Here is an 18,549-nt window from a genome sequence, read left to right on the forward strand (position 1 = left end):
CGCAACCGCAATGCTGATGCGGCCCTCAATGAAATTGAGTTTGACACCCCATGAACTCCAACTAGGTTGGTTCTGCCACCGTATTGGCATGTTCTGTCCTGTCCCAACTGACCCATCCCCTCAGTCTTGCTCTTCGTTGGGTTTCCTTTTTGGCGCCCATCCCATCAAATACGGGGCATCATTGGCAGCTTCCTTGGGGCGGGTCCCCTCCTGGCACACTGGGCACCGGATGCTTTGCGGGGCAGGCGCAGTGGGGGAGGGGACTTTTGTTGCAAGGTGCCAGCGCCGACAGCCTTAAATTGGCACAAACACCTTGGGCCGCTCAGTTCTCGGGCATTGAGGAGCAGACACCCCTCCCTCCCCCAGAACAGACGGGACAGTCCTCGACTTACAGCCACAATTGGGGGCAGAATTTTGATTGTGAAGCAAGGCAGCTAAGTGGCTTGTGCCCGATTTTACGACCTTTTTGCCACAATGGTTAAGTAAAATCACTGCAGCCGTGAAGTCAGTTGTGCAGTTGTTAAGCTAATCTGGCTTCTGCCATTGATTTTGCTTGGCGGGGAAGGTCAAAAATGGCAGTTATGTGATGAGGCAACCCTCATAAACACCTGCCAGTTGCCAAGGGCTGAATTTTGATCATGCGACCGCAGGGGGTGGGGGGGTTAGCTGGAAGCCACTTTTTTCACTGCCGTTGTAACTTCATTGCTAAATGAATAGTGGTAAGTCGATTATCTGTAAACGTAAGACTTATTTTCCTCTTGAGGATGTGCTACTTCCCTTTTAGAATCTTCAAGCCATCTTGTGGCAGTAAGTTCCAGAGGAGAATTGTGTGGCATCTGCTGAAGCCCTTCTCCCAGTAGGCCAAACAGAAGATGCCAGCAGCCCTGTTAGTGTGGATGTTAGTATTACCAGACTGAAAGCCTCTTCGTGGTTCATGCATCATTCTAGGGTTTGTTTTTTCCTGTACATCCCCCCCCTCGTGTATTTCTTTTTTAAAAAATTGGCCTGGTCGGGGAACGGGGGGATCATCCTTTGGCTTCAGACATTCCCCTCCACCCACCTGCTTGCAGACAGGGAAGGGGCCTCGAGTAGCCTCGGCTTCTGCAGATGAACCCTCGTCCTATAAAATCAACCGAGGGGTGCGGGAGCAAGCCCTGATTCATAGTCTGATTTCTCCCTCTTGTCTCGCCTGCTGATTTCCTGGACCGCTTTGGCAGCGCTAACCGATGCTGCGTTCTGCCCTGCCCACCCGCTTTGCCAGGGGCTGCATCCCAACAGCTCTGCTTCTGTTAAAGGTCGTGTTGGAGCGGGTAGGGGAAAAGCAGCACATTCCCAAAATAAACCTGTTTTTAGAATCTGCTGTTTCATTCGGGGTTTGTGTAGAGAAGGCTGAGCTTAAGGCAGCTTTCGGGCTGCTGTCACCCGGCAGCCACGCAATGAGCTTGTGAGAACAGTCGACAGAGCAGCAAGGCTGCTGTGTTTGTGCAGACCATCAAGAAGCCATTAATCGGACCAGTCCGGTCTTTGGCCAATCAGGCTTCCCAATGAGAAGGGTGGAGGAGAGAGAGAGAGAGAATGACATGACTTCTGTAGCACCAGCCCTCTCCACAGCCGCTGGGCAAGCCTTACGCCAAGAGGGCTTCCTGGCACCCAGGTGGGCGCTGCCACACCTGGAACAGCCCGCGGTTCTTTCCTCCTGGAGACCCGGAAGGTAAGTAAGTCGCGGGTTCCTGGCTAGAAGCGCCTCAGGAAGCACAGTGGCTTGCAATTTGGGCAGGTGGCCCCGCTATTCCACAAGTCCAGGGGGGAAGCCTTCTCAGGAAGACCCCCCTCAACTCCGCTGGGCTGGGCTCCTCTGCAGCCCCTCTCTTCCGGCGGGGGGGAGGGGGATCTTGTGTTTGGGTTGCTCTTCCTCCGGCTGGCCTGAGCACCATCCCAGCTGCCAACGAGGGGTGGTGGTGTACGTGGAGCTTTGAACAGGCTGGGGTAGGAAGGAGCGCCAAGGGCGTGGGGTGGAGCGTGGCCAGTGGGCCGCCAGCTACAGTGTTTGCTCATCAGTGGAGGCCGGAGCGTAAAGGGCAGCAGGTTTTGTGGCTTGTCCCCTGTGCCTGCCGAGAGAAAAGGGAGCAGGTGGCATGGGCATTGCTCTCCTTCCCACCCGCGTGGCCTTCCTCGGAGGCCCTTGCATCCTCGGTGGGCATGCACAGAAGAGGAGGAGGAGGAAGGTGTGGGCCAAGCAGGGCCCTGTGTGGCTCTCCTGCCCTGGGAGCTTTTGGAAAGCCATGCTGCCTCCCGCTGTGGGCATTCCTCTCACCTGCTTGCCAGTCTCCGGTGCTTGTGAATGTAGAAGAGGAAGGCGAGGGCTGTGGCCACAAAGAGAGAGCCGAAGACAATAGCCAGAATGTCCCCTGCAGACAAAGGTGTCCCCTGATGAATCCACCCACCCCATGGGAGATAAGTCTCCAGCGGAGGGGTGGGGATGGGGGGGGCAGATCAAGTTGGTGCTTGAAACATTTTCAGACTGCAGCTCCACCGACCCAGCCAGTAGGATTCATGCTGGAAATTCACAGGCAGCAGCCTTTTCCTCCCCCGCCCGGTGGCTGACTGCCCAGCCCCTCCCGAGTTGTGTTCAGGCTTTGGAGGCAGGTGAGCCCTCTCTCCCCCCTCCCCTCCCAAGCCCCATGCAAGGGCACCGGAGCTGCCCCAAATGCTGTTGGTGTTGCCATCACACTTGCAGGAGGAAGGGAGGGCTGACACAGCCAGCTGTGAGCGGGTGCCCAGGCGCTTACCTGTGTGAAGGGAGGCGTCCACCTGCTTCTCGGCATCTGGAAACAAAGCAGAAAGAACACCCACCAGAGTAGCTCAAGAGGTTGGGAAGAAGTGAATCCAAAGCCCTTCCAAGCTGCCTTTCCTGGGTTGGAAGTGCCCAGAGCCCCCCACCCGCTGGGAGTTGGGCAGCATATACAAATAAGAAATTGCTATGGTTTGTTTGCAAACCAGACAGACACATCAACCAGCTTCTGAGATTGTCCTTGAAATAAAGGAGGGGGAGGTCAGCTGACCCTAACCTGGCCCTGTGTAGCCGGTTTGAGTACCTTTTCCAGAATCCGGGGGGTCAAGTCGGTCTCTTGGGGCGCCATCTGGCAGAGGAGAGGAGAGACCTCCGTCTAGAGGGAGACGGGGGGGGGGGTAATAAGCAAAGGGACCTTTGTGTGGAGGGTTGGGGAAGTACCCCCCCCGCCTCTTCATTCCCCCAGACTGAGGGTGAGGCATTTCTTCCTGGCCTCTCCAGGATGTTGACCACGTTGACATGTCCACACACCCCCTCCCCCCCCAAGCCCGGCCAAGGAGAGCCAGGCATCCTGGAACCCTACCTGCTTCAGGTTTTGTCCGGCCCCCTCCCTCCTCCAAAGGCCCTCCACCTGCAAGGCACAATAAAGGAAGGTCAACTGCACACGCCCATAGCCAGAGCCACTTTGGATCCCTGCCACGCTCCTCCCCGTTTTTCTGGGTGAGTCTCCTCTAGGGATCCCTCCCCCGTCGGGGTAACCCCCCCCCCCCGTGGCAAACTCCCCTGCCTCCTGGATCTCAAAGGGGTTGGTAACCATGAGAACAAATGCCTTTACTCAGGATCTGGCCTTATAACCTCCCCACCACACACACAAAGCCCGGCCCCCACAGACAGACAGACAGACAGACACACACACCACACACACACACACACTCACACGCATCAGCTTCTGAGATTGTCCTTGAAATAAAGGAGGGGGAGGTCAGCTGACCCTAACCTGGCCCTGTGTAGCCGGTTTGAGTACCTTTTCCAGAATCCGGGGGGTCAAGTCCGTCTCTTGGGGCGCCATCTGGCAGAGGAGAGGAGAGACCTCCGTCTAGAGGGAGACGGGGGGGGGGAATAAGCAAAGGGACCTTTGTGTGGAGGGTGGGGAAGTAACACCCCCCCCCCCCGCTGCCTCTTTCTTCATTCCCCCAGACTGAGGGGAGGCATTTCTTCCTGGCCTCTCCAGGATGTTGACCATGGAAGTTGACATGTGGGTAGAGAGTGAAGGAGCCCCCAACAAGGCCGGCTTAAATTAGCTGGATTGGGGACTTTGCCTGGCACAAGCTTGTCAGGCAAGCAGCATCCGTAGCCCGCAGGAAATGAATCACCAGGTTAAGTCAATAATCAGGTTAAATGTAAAAAAAACCAAGTTTGACCTTGGGGAACAGAAGGGGAGGAGGAATACCTCAGCTCTGAACCTCTAAGCAAAAAGCAGTCCCCGCCCCTCCCTCCCTCCCTCTCCCCCCAAGCCCGGCCAAAGAGACCCAGGCATCCTGGAACCCTACCTGCTTCAGGTTTTGTCCGGCCCCCTCCCTCCTCCAAAGGCCCTCCACCTGCAAGGCACAATAAAGGAAGGTCAACTGCACACGCCCATAGCCAGAGCCACTTTGGATCCCTGCCAAGCTCCTCCCACTTACACACACACACACACACACACACACACACACACACACACACACACACACAGAGGTTTTGCTGTTATCGTTTGTTCTCTTACGTGCGCGCTTGTCTGAATGCGGGCACATGCACGGCGGAGCCAGCCCAGGAAGCCCCCAGACCCTCCCCCACTTTAATCAGCCAGGATCACAAAAGGCCTGGGGGGGGGAACGGGAGGGGGTGGAGTCCGCTGCCTATCCGAACCTCAGTGGGAAAGAGGGTGGGCATGAGCCTCCTGGACAGTTTTATGTAGGTAGGGATATTTGTACAGTCGCCCATCTCACAAGAAGGTGACACTCTGTTTCTGCCCAGGCTTCTGTCGCTCGAAAGCAGAGAGGCCGAGTTAAGCCAGCGCCTGCCCCACGCGGCCCGTTTGGCCGTTTGGGAGAGCCCCGGGGTCCCGAGCTGAGGGTAGGATCCCCAGAGAGGGTCGCTCCGCGGGGCAGAGTAGCCTGCGGCTCTGGCTGCTAGAGCAGGGGTCCTCAACCTTGGCAACTTCAAGACTGGTGGGCTTCAACTCCCAGAATGCCTCAGCCAGCTGGTTGCCAAGGTTGAGGGCCCCTGTGCTAGAGGGTCAGCGCCCTTCTGCTGCCCGGGCGGGCTTGGGATGCAGCCTGGCCATTCTTGCCCTGGGGAAAAGCCGGGCAAACGCTCTCTTTGCTTGGCCAACGGTGCTCTGCTTTGGGGCCGGATGCCGCCTTTGACTGCCGGCGTTGCTGATAAGACTCGGCACAGAGGGAGCGGCTTGTGTGCTTTTCAGGGCCATGGCAGAGGTCGGGCAAACCCGGTAGCCCATGGCCGGAGAATCATGAATGGGAGGTGGGGTGGGTGGGGTGGTGATCCAAGGAGAGGCCGGGCACAGAGCCTTTTTTCTAAAGCCACTTTCTTCCCAGCAGCTGATTTCCTGGGAGGGAGGCAGCAAGTTGTGCAGAGAAAGATAGAAAAATGTGGGTTAGATAGCATGACCACCAAATGGATTCGTAGCTGGCTGACAGGCCGTACTCAGCGTGTGGTCCTCAATGGAACCGCATCTACATGGAAGGAAGTGTGTAGTGGGGTGCCTCAGGGCTCTGTTCTGGGCCCAGTGCTCTTCAACATCTTCATCAACGATTTGGGTGAGGGGATAGATGGGGAACTCATCAAATTTGCAGATGACACCAAGCTGGCAGGAATAGCCAATACTCCAGAAGATAGGCTTAAAATACAGGAGGATCTGGACAGACTCGAACACTGGGTGCTATCTAACAAAATGAAATACAATGGTGAAAAAAGTAAGGTTCTATATTTAGGCAGGAAAAATCAAATGCACAGGTATAGTATAGGTGGTACCTTGCTCAATAGTAGTAACTGTGAGAGGGATCTCGGAGTCCTAGTAGACAATCATTTCAATATGAGCCAGCAGTGTGCTGCAGCTGCCAAAAAAGCCAACACAGTGCTAGGCTGCATTAACAGAGGGATAGAATCAAGATGACGTGAAGTACTACTACCACTTTATAATGCCTTGGTAAGGCCACACCTAGAATACTGCATCCAGTTTTGGTCACCACGCCAGACATTTGCCTGAAATGGCATAGGGTTTCCTGCCTTAGCAGGGGTTTGGACTAGATGACCTCCAAGGTCCCTTCCAACTTCTTCTTCTTCTTCTTCTTCTTCTTCTTCTTCTTCTTCTTCTTCTTCTTCTTCTTCTTCTTCTTCTTCTTCTTCTTCTTCTTCTTCTTCTTCTTCTTCTTCTTCTTCTTCTTCTTCTTCTTCTTCTTCTCCTTCTCCTTCTCCTTCTCCTTCTCCTTCTCCTTCTTCTTCAGTGCAGAAGAGAAGAAGGAAGCTTGGACTCTCGGGAAATGAAGGGGGCGGAGAAACAACTAAACCCAGTTTCCAGGAAGATGTAAGGAAGGTGCAGAGATACCAAGTCCATCCAAATCAGCTGGGCCAATGGGCCTGCATCTGGCAGCAGTTCAAGGCCAGGTGAGGGCCAGTAATGGGGAATAAAGGGCCAGCAAGGGGCAGATGCTTTTGTTGAGCAGTTCCCCAAAGCCAGAAGCAAGTGTGCAGCTGGATGTACTTCCGGAGGCACCTTTCAAATGACGTCAGATATTTAGATTTGCTAGTCAGGACTTTTCTTAAACTGGGATTGTTTGGCGACAGCAATTCACGTATGGATTCTCGCAGATGACGTCTTCATCTTGAAAGCTGCCTCGATCCTTTGCTTCTTCCTGGACTGTCTTTTTAGTTTGGTTCAGTATGATAAATTTAGTCAAGAACCCCCTTTCATCAACAACCCATGTTGATCATCAACCATCCATTTTTAACAAAGCCAGCTTAGCAAGAAAGGCTAGAGCAGAAGCACAAACCACGAAAGACTTTGTCTATGGAGATTCCCAGCCATCCAGGTCATAGTTATCCCAAAGGTGCTTTTTTCAGGAGGCAACTGGAGTTTCTTGTTTTCCTCTGAAGGGGTTTCGCTTCTCATCCAAGAAGCTTCTTCAGCTCTGACTGGATGGTGGGGAATGGAAGGATTTATACTCCTTGCAGACAGCTGGTCATTTGCCTTCTTTTAGAGCAGGGGTCTTCAAACGTGGCCCTTTTATGGCCTGTGGACTTCAATTCCCAGAATTCCTCAGCCAGCGTGCCTTGCTGAGGAATTCTGGGAGTTGAAGTCCACAAGTCATAAAAGGGCCAAGTTTGAAGACCCCTGTTTTAGAGAGTCGTTGGGGCCACCTGGAGGTTTTTCTGTGTAGTCAGGTCACCTGAGTAGTGCAAATGGGTATCCACGCTCTAAAAGAAGGCAAATGACCAGCTGTCTGCAAGGAGTATAAATCCTTCCATTCCCTACCATCCGGTCAGAGCTGAAGAAGCTTCTGGGATGAGAAGCGAAACTTCTTCAAAGAAAAACAAGAAACGCCAGTTGCCTTGTGAAAAAAAACAAAACACCTTTGGGACACAAAAGACTTTCTGGTTCCCAGAAGATGGTGGCTGAGTTTCAATCATTGCACTGAGTCATTCCCTCCTTTCATTCTCCTGTGTGGACTTTGCAAGGGAGTGTAAGCAGAGTTTGTGTACCCGCCTAAAGAGGAGGTTGGAGCAGCATCAGCTGCTCCCCAACCCCCATGCCTTTATAATTTTGCAGGTGGATGGCAGCATGTCACTGCACATGAGGTTGCCCATGAAGACAAGGTGGAAGCTTCAGATGCTCAAACATGTCCTTGCCCACTTCTGCCTTGTTTCACCAGTCTGGGGAGGGGGGGGGGAATACCTGCTTGTTGGCAACTGGTCAGCCAGCTTTCTGTGCTGGTTGTTAGAAACCCCTTTTCGCTTTGGGTGCCTGCTAGTCTGTCCCATTACATTCTCAGTGGGAGTCCCACCTCCCATGATGTAGAAATGTTCTGCCTCCTGGGATTTTAGCATATAATGCAAGCGGATCTCCACCCCCAAAAAAGGAAGATGCCCATTAAAGGAGGACTGGGGGAGGGGGGGCATCCCCACCCCCACCCCACTGGAAGAGACTAATATCTACTTCTCTGGGTTGGACATAGGCGTGGAGCTGGATTCCCTGCTCTTTTGCTTAGCTGGCTTCAAGGTTGAGTGGCCTTGAAGCCCCCACCCCCAACCCCACCCAGCTTGGGAACCGTTGCTCCCTCTGCCTCCCCCATTCCTGCCTGGGGGTTTCTGTCGCCCTGCGCCCTGCATGTGGGAACCTGAGAGGCTTCTAGCTTGTCATGTAGAGAAGACAGAACTGATCCCGTTAACACAAGTGCCTTATGCTGACTGTTGGCACTGCCTTGATTTTTTAAAAAAATTAAGTCATATTCTCTGGCCACAAGCTCATGAAAGATTGGAGGTATTAAAATAAAGGCTCAGCAAAAATGGGAGATTCATCTCCAAAACTTAAGAGTTAACCTTTTCAGTACAGAAAGAGGGAGGATTATGATGGAACTGCCAGATGGAAGAGGAGGAAGAGGAGAAGGAAGAGGAGCAAAAGGCAGGCCAACCCGAGGAGGCGTCCAAGGAGCCCCAACGAGGAAAGAGAGCTGCTCCATCTTCAACGTCAAGAAGGGCAAGGTTGGATCAGGCCCCAAATGGGCCATTAGGACGATGCTGGACAATTCTGGAGTAGACTAGAAGGGGACTAGAAAATCTTCAAAGATATCCTTATAAATATGGCGTTCTTGGATTCAAGCATTCTTGCAGTTGAGGCTGCTTGGCAGGAAATCTCCTTGGGTCTGAAAACAGGAGGTGCTCGGCTCACTTACCAGTTGGCTGAACCTTCTCAAGGCTGTGAAAACTTGAAAAGACCCTCCGCCCATAAAGATCCTGCGGCAGGCGGAAGTTACTCTGGATAGGCTCGTCCTCGTCTCCTCGGAGGGTATCCTCCAGCAGCAAGATCTGCAGGGAGAAGGACCACCCATGGTCACCCAGAGGAGGAGGACCACGGAGCACCCCTGCCTTGCGAAGACAAACCTGTTCCTGGGAGAGCCGAACTGTCTGATTAAAGACTGTCCAGTTCACCGTCTGGTAACAAGGTGGGGTGGTCAGTGAGCCATTGTAGCGGAAATAGCGGCCAAAGTCATCAGGGAGAAGCTTGGCTACATCAAAGCCAGCAACTACCGTTTCCTCTCCTAAGAAAGGAGAAAAAACTGTGAGGATCATGCCAGGAGGATGCAGAGAAAAACAAGGAGACAAGCCATCTAGAGCAGGGGTCTTCAGACATGGCCCTTTTATGACTTGTGGACTTCAACTCCCAGAATTCCACAGCCAGGCTGAGGAATTCTGGGAGTTGAAGTCCACAAGTCATAAAAGGGCCAAGTTTGAAGGCCCCTGATCTAGAGGGACACTGCTGCCTGAATGGAAGGGCGACCCAAAGGTCACCCTAAGAGCATCTCATTCAGGTGAATGGAATGTGGTGGTCAAAAGACATCACTGGCAGACACCCACAAGGAGCAACAGTTGTGGTTAATCAAGACTATGCCAATGTGCCCACTTCTTCGGACTTCAGCTCCTTGCCTCATCAGCCCTGCTTTTCTGACTTGGATGGATGCGTCATGTAGGGAAGACACTAAACACAGCTGGGCTGGTGCAGAGAGGACTGCTGGTTCTTGCTTTAATGGATGTAGACGCGCCCCATGGAAATGGTAGCATCGCCTGCAGGTGACCTGGCCTTTCTCCTGCCTGGCTCCAGTACTCCCAGATCTCCTGCAGGGGGATTTTCTGCTGGACCCAAAGCAGAGAAAGGAGGGGGAAACTCCCCCCCCGCCCCTTTTTACCTTCCTCCTTGATTTCACTCAGATGTTTGAGGATGTGCTGATAAGGTTCATTTGTTTCCATCCCTACCTGGAAAAGGAGACAAAAACAGGAGGGAGAGGTGTGTAGCCTCTCGGCCTCATGTCACCAAGGGCCCGGCTTCTCCAGAGGGAGACTCGGCATCCTCTGCTTTATATACAAACATCACCCGTTGCATATTAAAAAAAACTAAACAAAACCGAGATCTTCTTCTAGAACAGGGGTGTCAAACTCAGTTTCATTGAGGGCCGCATCAGCACTGCGGTTGCCCTCAGGGGGCCGAGTGGGTATGGCCAGGGTGAGCGTGGCCTACTGGGTGGGCGTGGCCAGAGTGGGTGTGGCCTACTGGGTGGGCGTGGCCAGCTCTACATCGTTCGCGTCAAGGGTGCCTATGGGGGCCTGGGCAGGAGTGGGACAGATCTGAGGGTCTCTGGCAGAAGGAGGGTCTCTGGGCCAGGGCCAAGGCAGTGGGGGCCGTTCCCTCACTGTTTCCAGGATGGCTTCGCGGGCCACATGAAACCACTTCGCAGGCCGGATCTGGCCCCCGGGCCTTGTGTTTGACATGTCTGTTCTAGAACAACAATAGACATTTCTTAGATCCTCCCTGAAAGGCAGCTGATGGAAATGCTGCCACTGTTCCAAGAGTGAATCCCGCAGAGCTGCATCTGCCTGGCCCACCGCTCAATTCCTGCACACACACACACACACACACACACACACACACACACACACACACTCCCCTCACCTGCAGAAACGCAGCCAGCACAGCCAGCCCTCCTGGTTTACTCGCAGCCTCCTGGACACTCTCAAAACGGGAGCTGTAATGGACCACGTGAATCTGGAGGCAAACACAGAGGAGAGCACTGAGCACGCTCAGGAAGCACCTGTGTTGGTCCCTCCGAGGTATTTCTTGCAGCTTAATACGCGAAGAAGATCGTACTTCATGGGACCATCAGGATAACCCGAAGCATATATGTTGCACAAACCACATCAAAACCCTGGGAGGAATTAATGTTCCACCCATGTGCTCCTCCCCCCTCCCCATGAGGTAGTTTTAGTTTAGTTTAGTTTTATTTAATTTATATACCGCCCTTCTCCCTAGGGACTCAGGGCGGTTCACAGGGCATATAAATAACAATACAATACAATACAAAAATTAAAACAAAGATTAAATCAGTGCCCAATTAAAAACAATAATACTATCCTAAAACAAGAATTTAAAACCCAACTCCCCCATCAGGCCAGACCAGCTAATTCAAATAAATGGGTCTTCAGGCCACGACGGAAAGTTCGGAGGTCTGATGCCATCCGGAGCTCCACCGGCAGTTGGTTCCACAAAGCCGGGGCGCCCACAGAGAAGGCTCTCCCCCTGGGGGCCGCCAGTCGGCATTCCCTGACTGGAGGCACCCTGAGGAGGCCCTCTCTGTGAGAACGCACGGGGCGGAGGGGAGTTGTCGCCGGCAGCAGGTGGTCCCCGAGGTAACCCGGACCCATGCCATGTAGGGACTTGAAGATCATAACCAAGACCTTGAACCTCACCCGGAAGACAACTGGTAACCAATGCAGCTCGCGGAGCAAAGGTGTAACATGGGAGTACCGGGAAACTCCCAAGACAACTCTCGCGGCCGCATTCTGTACCAGTTGGAGCCTCCGAGTGGTCTTCAAGGGAAGCCCCATGTAGAGAGCATTACAGCAGTCAAGGCGAGAGGTCACAAGCGCATGAGTGACCGTGCACAGGGCATCCCGGTCCAGATAGGGCCGCAACTGGTGCACCAGGCGAACCTGGGCGAAAGCCCCCCTAGTCACGGCCACCACATGATCTTCCAGGGTAAGCCGCGAATCTAGGAGGACTCCCAAGTTGCGAGCCCTATCCACGGGGGGTAAGAGCTCACCCCCCATAGAAAGAGATGGAACATTTTGAATGTCCCGGGATGCCGGAATGCACAGCCACTCAGTCTTGTCGGGGTTGAGTTGAAGTCTGTTCCTCCCCATCCAGACCCGAACCGCCTCCAGGCAACGGGACATCACAGCGAGGGCATCACTGGGGTGGTTTGGGGTCAAAAAGAAAAGTTGGGTATCATCGGCATATTGATGATACCCAACTCCAAAACCACGAATGATCGCACCCAGCGGTTTCATATAGATGTTGAACAGGAGGGGCGAGAGAACCGACCCCTGAGGAACTCCACAAACGAGAGACCTAGGGGCCGATCTCTGCCCCCCTGCCAACACCGACTGCGAGCGTCCCAGGAGATAGGAGGAGAACCACCGAAGAACTGTGCCTCCCACTCCCAAACCCCTGAGACGCCGCAGCAAGATACCATGGTCGATGGTATCGAAAGCCGCCGAGAGGTCTAATAGGACTAGGACAGAGGAATATCCCCTGTCCCGAGCCCTCCAGAGATCATTCACCAGAGCGACCAATGCCGTCTCCGTGCTGTACCCGGGCCTGAAACCCGATTGGTAGGGGTCCAAATAATCCGCTTCATCCAGGACCAGAGGGAGCTGATGCGCCACCACACTCTCAACAACCTTCGCAAGAAAGCGAAGGTTGGAGACTGGACGAAAGTTGTTCAATACAGCTGGGTCCAAGGCAGGCTTCTTGAGGAGAGGTCTCACCACCGCCTCCTTCAAGACGGTGGGGAAATAACCCTCACTCAAAGAAGCAGATATAACCGCTTGGAGCCAGCCTCGTGTCCTCTCCCTAGCTGCATAAACCAGCCAGGAAGGGCACGGGTCCAACAAACATGTGGAGGAGCTCAGCCTCCCCATAATCCTGTCCACTTCATCAGGGGTCACAGAATCAAACTCTTCCCAGGTAACATTGACAAGACCGCTCGTGTCCTGATCGCCAGACTCTGCCCAGTTGGAGTCCAAACCGGTCCGAATCCGAGCGATTTTATCCGACAGATGTTGACTAAATTCCTCGGCACGACCCTGCAAGGGATCCTCCCTCACCTCCTGATTAAGAAGTGAGCGAGTCACCCTAAACAGGGCGGCCGGGCGATTATCTGCGGACGCGATGAGGGAAGAGAAGTAGTTACACCTCGCCACCCTCATCGCTGCGAGATAAGACCTAATGTAGGTTCTTAACCGCAACCGGTCGGGTTCGGATCGGCTCGACCTCCAACAGCTCTCTAGGCCCCGTTTCCGACGCTTCATCTCCCGGAGCTCCGCGGAAAACCATGGAGCTCGCTGGGATCTGCGCCGGGTCAGGGGCCGCAAGGGTACAACCCGGTCAAGTGCCTCAGTGGCTGCCCTTTCCCAGGCTTCCACTAAGGCATCCGCCGAGCTGTGAGCAATGGAGGCAGGTGGGGACCCCAGCGCCGCTTGGAATCTATCAGGATCCATTAAGCGTCTGGGGCGGTACCATCTGATTGGCTCCGTATCCCCACGGTGGGGGATGGCAAGACGGAAGACCATCCGCAGGAGATGATGATCGGTCCATGACAGGGGCATAATAAATGGAGAGCCCCCACCAAGATCATCCAACCACCGTCTAGATAAAAAAATCAGGTCAAGGGTGTGACCTCCCTCATGAGTTGGTTCAGAAATTACTTGCGTCAGGTCCATGGCCGTCATGGAAGCCATGAACTCCCGAGCTAGTTCAGATGAGCCTCCCAGGGATGGTAGATTGAAGTCTCCCAAAACTATAAGTTTGGGAAACTCAACCACCAACCCTGAGAGGATATCGAGCAGCTCGGGCACGGCTGCCGCTGTGCGACTAGGCGAAATGTACACCAGCAGCAAGCCCAACTGCGCCCCAGAACCAAACCTCACAAAGAGAGACTCACACCCGACTATCTGAGAAACGGTGGTCTCCCGCGGACATAAGGTCTCCCTAATAGTAACCGCCACTCCCCCACCCCTACCTTGAGCTCGTGGCCGGTGTAGCACCCGGAAGCCTGGTGGGCAGAGGTCAACCAAAGGGACCCCACCCTCTGGGCCCAACCAGGTCTCCGTGATGCAGGCCAGGTCCGCATGCTCACCCTCAACTAAATCCCTAACGAGGGGAGCTTTGTTGACCACAGACCTGGCATTCAGGTACACCAGCCGGAGCTCAGGAGGCTGCACATCCTCGCTCCCGGGACCTCGGGGAAGAAGCAGAGGGTCGGAGCGCCTCACCGCTTGCAAGTAGCGGAGATGGCCCTCCCGGTAGCGATACGGCCCCCTGTCTATCCGCCTGCTGCCATTCCCCGTCGTGGGAATTGGTAATCCCACGACCAGGTAGAGCAGGGGGTCTTCAAACTTGGCCCTTTTATGACTTGTGGACTTCAACTCCCAGAGTTCCTGGCTGAGGAATTCTGGGAGTTGAAGTCCACAAGTCTTAAAAGGGCCACGTTTGAAGACCCCTGAGGTAGAGGAAGGAAACTCTGGAGTTTTAAGCTCCTGGAAAATAACTTTTGAACACAGAGCTGTGTCTTTCTTGGCCAGAGAAAATTCCAGAGACCCCAATGCAACCTCCTTGGGGGTCCTAGAAAAGCGAAAAGCCCTATGCTCCCCATTCAAATGATGTTACTGCATTCTGCAAAGCGTACCTTTTTTTTCTCTTCCTTGTTCAAATAATTTCATTAGAAAGACCCTAGACTCCTCATCAGCAGCTCTATACCTGGGTTTGGCTTCAAGGCCAGCAAAGCACTTTAATCTCTCGAGACCTAGAAAAGGGAGTAAATGCCAAGCAAAGCAACTTGGTCTATTGGCAGGAGCCGTGGACAAAAGACTGGGATTTACCTCACCCGCATAACGGTGCCCATCCACTGTGTGTTCGGAGCCAGGCCTGGTTTGCCCTGATCCCCAATGCAGGTGTAGCTGGTCTGCTTGGTACGGCTGGGGGAAGCCACCCCCGCTAAGTGTCATTTTCTTGGGCAGACCTAGAAGAACTGAGGAAGGGAGAGGATGACGATTAAAGAGGGAGGAGAGCAAGGGGGCCCTTCTGCACCAGCGCTTCATGCAGGAGAGCAGCATGTCTCCACAGCATCTCTTGCTTGCAGGAAGTACTCTTTCCAGGTTTAGTGTTCCCAACCAGGTGGCTGCTATCACCCACAGAGCAATGGAGCTAAACACCCAGTCCTGGTTTCTGACCGAAGACTCATCATCAACCCTTACAGTGGGCAAGGGAGCAGGATCTCATCTGCCAAATGTAGTTGACTTAGACCAAGTACTGAGTCAACTGCCAGGCACAAAGGTTTTTCATTTTGTGGAAGTGCCCTAACCCTCAAAGTGATCTTAAGGATTTATACTTGGGTTGCAGGGAAGTCTATGCTGCCAGCAGAGATCTCTGCTGCTGAGGGTTGGCCCTGCCTAGAGCAAAAGGGAATCTCCAGGGAATTCTATTCCGGGAGAGAGAGAAAAGGAGACACATCTGTGGAAAAGTAGACCCAACTGCTCACGAGTTCCTTGTTAAGGAAAACCCTCAGGGCCTCGTGTAGCCTGGGCTACTCCAGGATTCCTAGGGCTAGTAGGGGAAGGCAAGGTGACTGGACTCTGTTAACATGGAGGTGTGCCACTGGAAGAACTGAGGAACCAGACTGAGCACAGATCATCTGAAGAAAATCTGTGTGGTCACTAAGAATCAGGGCTTTTTTCCTCATAGAACGCTCAGAACGGAGTTCCGGCACCTTTTTTGGATGGAACCTTTGTAGGCTAGGCAAGGCGGGTTGTATGACATGTGTGAGTTCCGGCACCTTTTTCTTTTACAAAAAAAGCACTGCTAAGAATCAACTTTAACTTGATGGCATATAATCATCCGACTGAGGACAGGAAGAAAACAAAACACGCTCTCTTGGATCCTAGGCTGTAAGCAGCAGGAAACGCCTTGCCGTTGGGTTCCCTAGCCTGCCAGGCCTTGACTCCCATTTCCCAGGTCAAGGTACATTGTTCTGACCTTTCAGGGCAAACTCTGACCGTGGATAGAAGAAGTGGGGGGATCAGTTGCTCCAGTCTCTGAGAAACCTTAACGGAACAAACAACCGACAGGGAGGGAAGTAAAGGTGTGAATGGAGGAAATGCAAGTAGAAGGAACACCATTGGAAAGTGATGGTTCTCCATGTTTAGAAGAATCACAAGCCATTTAAAAAGAGGCCACCACAAGACAGAGTGGTGGGAAACCCTCACCGATGCTGTCAAGAAAGCAGTTACTGACAGAGGATCCTTTAAGAAGCTCAAAAAGGACAATTATAGCCTGATAAAGAAGGGAAATGTGGGATGGATTTGCTGCTGAACAACAGTATCCATCATATGGTCCTTAATGGATCCACATCTAGGCGTATGCAACAGGGCAGGTCCTCAGCCTTGGCAACTTTAAGACTTGTGGACTTCAACTCCCAGAATTCCTCAGCCAGCAAAGCTGGCTGAGGAATTCTGGAAGTTGAAGTCCACAAGTCTTAAAGTTGCCAAGTTTGAGGACACCTGCAATAGGGCACTTCACAGTTCCATTCCCGGGGGCCAGTGTGTTCTTCAACATTTTCATAAATTACTTAGACAAGGAAATAGAAAAGATCCTTAGCAAATTTGTAGATGACATTAAGCTGGGAGAAAGAGATTGCTAACAGTTCAGAAACAGGCACAACTTTTAAAAGGATTTTGATAAACTTAAATACCGGGTCTTATTTTACAAAGTGGTGCAGTTGAGTGGGGAGAAATATTGGGTTCCGATTTTATCCGAAAAGCCAGGGGCACAGTTGCATAAGAGGACATACCTGGTTTGGCAGTGGCATGTATGGAAAGGATCTGGGCATCCTGGTAGGCCATTGATTAAGCATGAATCACCCATGTGCTGTAGCTGTCAAAAGAGTTAATGCAATCGTGGGTTGCGTTCACAGATATATAGTTGTGATCACTGCCCTGCTCAGTCTGCACCAAGAAGACCGTGTCTGCCACCAGAATACAATCCTGAAAAACTGAAAGGGGGCAGAGGAGAGGTGTGGGGCCTGGAGGCTAAATTCTACAAAGACTGGTCAGAGGAACTTGGCATGTGCAGAGTGCAGAAAAAGAGGCTAAGGAGAGCCACGGGTGTGGCCATCCTATAGGGAGAGAGGGTGTGGATTTATTCTCCATAGTCCTCAAGAGCAGGACAAGAACCAGTGAAAGTGTGATTCAAACTTGAAATAAGGAGGAGGTTTGCAATAGTGGCGAATATCTGTAGCTCGAGTGTAGGATGAAGGTGAAGGTTCGTTCTCCGAGCTTCTGGGTTGGTTTCCGAATGTTTCATTACCAGGCTAGGTAACATCCTCAGTGGTGTCTAGGGGATGCCCTAAACTCTGGTAAATCAAAATTGGGGAAAATGTTGTTAAGTTATTGATTGTCTAAAGACTGAGTGTTAATATAAACAATATATATATATATATATATATATATATATATATATATATATATATATATATATATATATATATATATATATATATATATATATGTGTGTGTGTGTATATATATATATATATATATATATATATATATATATATATATATATATATATATATAAACTAAAAAATATTGATAAAATGTAAGAAAGTTGCCTCTATGTGATTATTAGAATAAAAATTGTGTTATTTAAAATTTGAGACAGTGTACATTAAGAGGAAAAGAGGGGAAATATTTACTGTACTAGGTTGAGATTTGTACCAATCAGATTTGTATGTAATTGGATTACTGTAACTCAGTCGCCATGTTGCTTTTCGATTATGTAGTTGTAATATTAGAAAACCAATAATAATAATAATAATAATAATAATAATAATAATAATAATAATAATAATAATAATAATAATAATAATAATAATAATAATAATAATTTGTTGTTGTTGTTAGTTGCGAAGTCGTGTCTGACCCATCGTGACCCCACGGACAACGTTCCTCCAGGCCTTCCTGTCCTCTACCATCTTCTGGAGTCCATTTAAGCTCACGCCTCCTGTTTCAGTGACTCCATCCAGCCACCTCGTTCTCTGTCGTCCCCTTCTTCTCTTGCCCTCAACCTTCCCCAGCATTAGGCTCTTCTCCGGTGAGTCCTTCCTTCTCATTAGGTGGCCAAAGTATTTGAGTTTCCACTTCAGGATCTGGCCTTCTAAAGAGCAGTCAGGGTTGATCTCCTCTAGGACTGACCGGTTTGATCGCCTTGCAGTCCAAGGGACTCGCAGGAGTCTTCTCCAGCACCATAGTTCAAGGGCCTCAATTCTTTGGCGCTCAGCCTTTCTTATGGTCCAACTTTCACAGCCAAATTAATAATAATAATAATAACAATAATAATAACAATAATAATAATAATAATAATAATAATAATAATAATAATAATAATAATAATAAGAAGAAGAAGAAGAAGAAACGTTCGGAAACCAACCCACAAGCTTGGGAGAATGAAGCTTCACCCTCAAGGAGGACGTTCTTGAATGTGGGAGCTACAAAGCAACAGAACAGCCTGTCTCCTGGAGTTGTGGGTGCTTCCTCACCCTTGGGAATGGTTCTGGACACAGCCATGTATCTTGGATGGCCCAAGGATTCCTGTCCCTGGGAAGGAGAGGAATCCACATTTCCAACACCGCCATTCTATGAAATGCCGCCTGCTGGATCATAAGCACCAAAAGGAACTGAATGATTGCTGTATGTAGCAAAGGAAATATACCAGGCACTCCCCCATCCCACCGCCGCTGCCCCCTGAAAGATTTTAGTAGAGCATTGAGAAATGAGACGTCGTGGCAGGAGAAGCTAATGGAAAAAGAAACTCAAGCACGGACGTTCCTAAAAAGAAGATTCTAAAAACACAATGCAAATAATTAAAAGGAAGAAA

The 18,549-nt window shown here is 51.5% G+C and overlaps 1 protein-coding gene across 1 annotated transcript; it reads right to left on the reverse strand.

Moving 5' to 3' along the window:
- Nucleotides 1-2,038: 2,038 nt before the first annotated feature.
- Nucleotides 2,039-14,883, reverse strand: CA9 (carbonic anhydrase 9; the record flags this gene model as incomplete). The annotated part of the gene is made up of 11 exons (XM_081316363.1): nt 14,498-14,883; nt 10,512-10,604; nt 9,751-9,817; nt 8,740-9,105; nt 4,342-4,389; nt 3,789-3,887; nt 3,375-3,422; nt 3,069-3,167; nt 2,694-2,825; nt 2,315-2,408; nt 2,039-2,108 (listed from the first exon to the last, which is right to left on the reverse strand). The coding sequence occupies exons 1-11, from the start codon at nt 14,729-14,731 to the stop codon at nt 2,039-2,041; spliced, it is 1,350 nt and encodes a 449-aa protein (XP_081172489.1). The 5' UTR covers nt 14,732-14,883.
- Nucleotides 14,884-18,549: the final 3,666 nt, after the last annotated feature.

Source organism: Vipera berus (genome assembly GCF_964194415.1).
Source record: "Vipera berus genome assembly, chromosome: 2".
Classification (NCBI taxonomy): Eukaryota; Metazoa; Chordata; class Lepidosauria; order Squamata; family Viperidae; genus Vipera; species Vipera berus.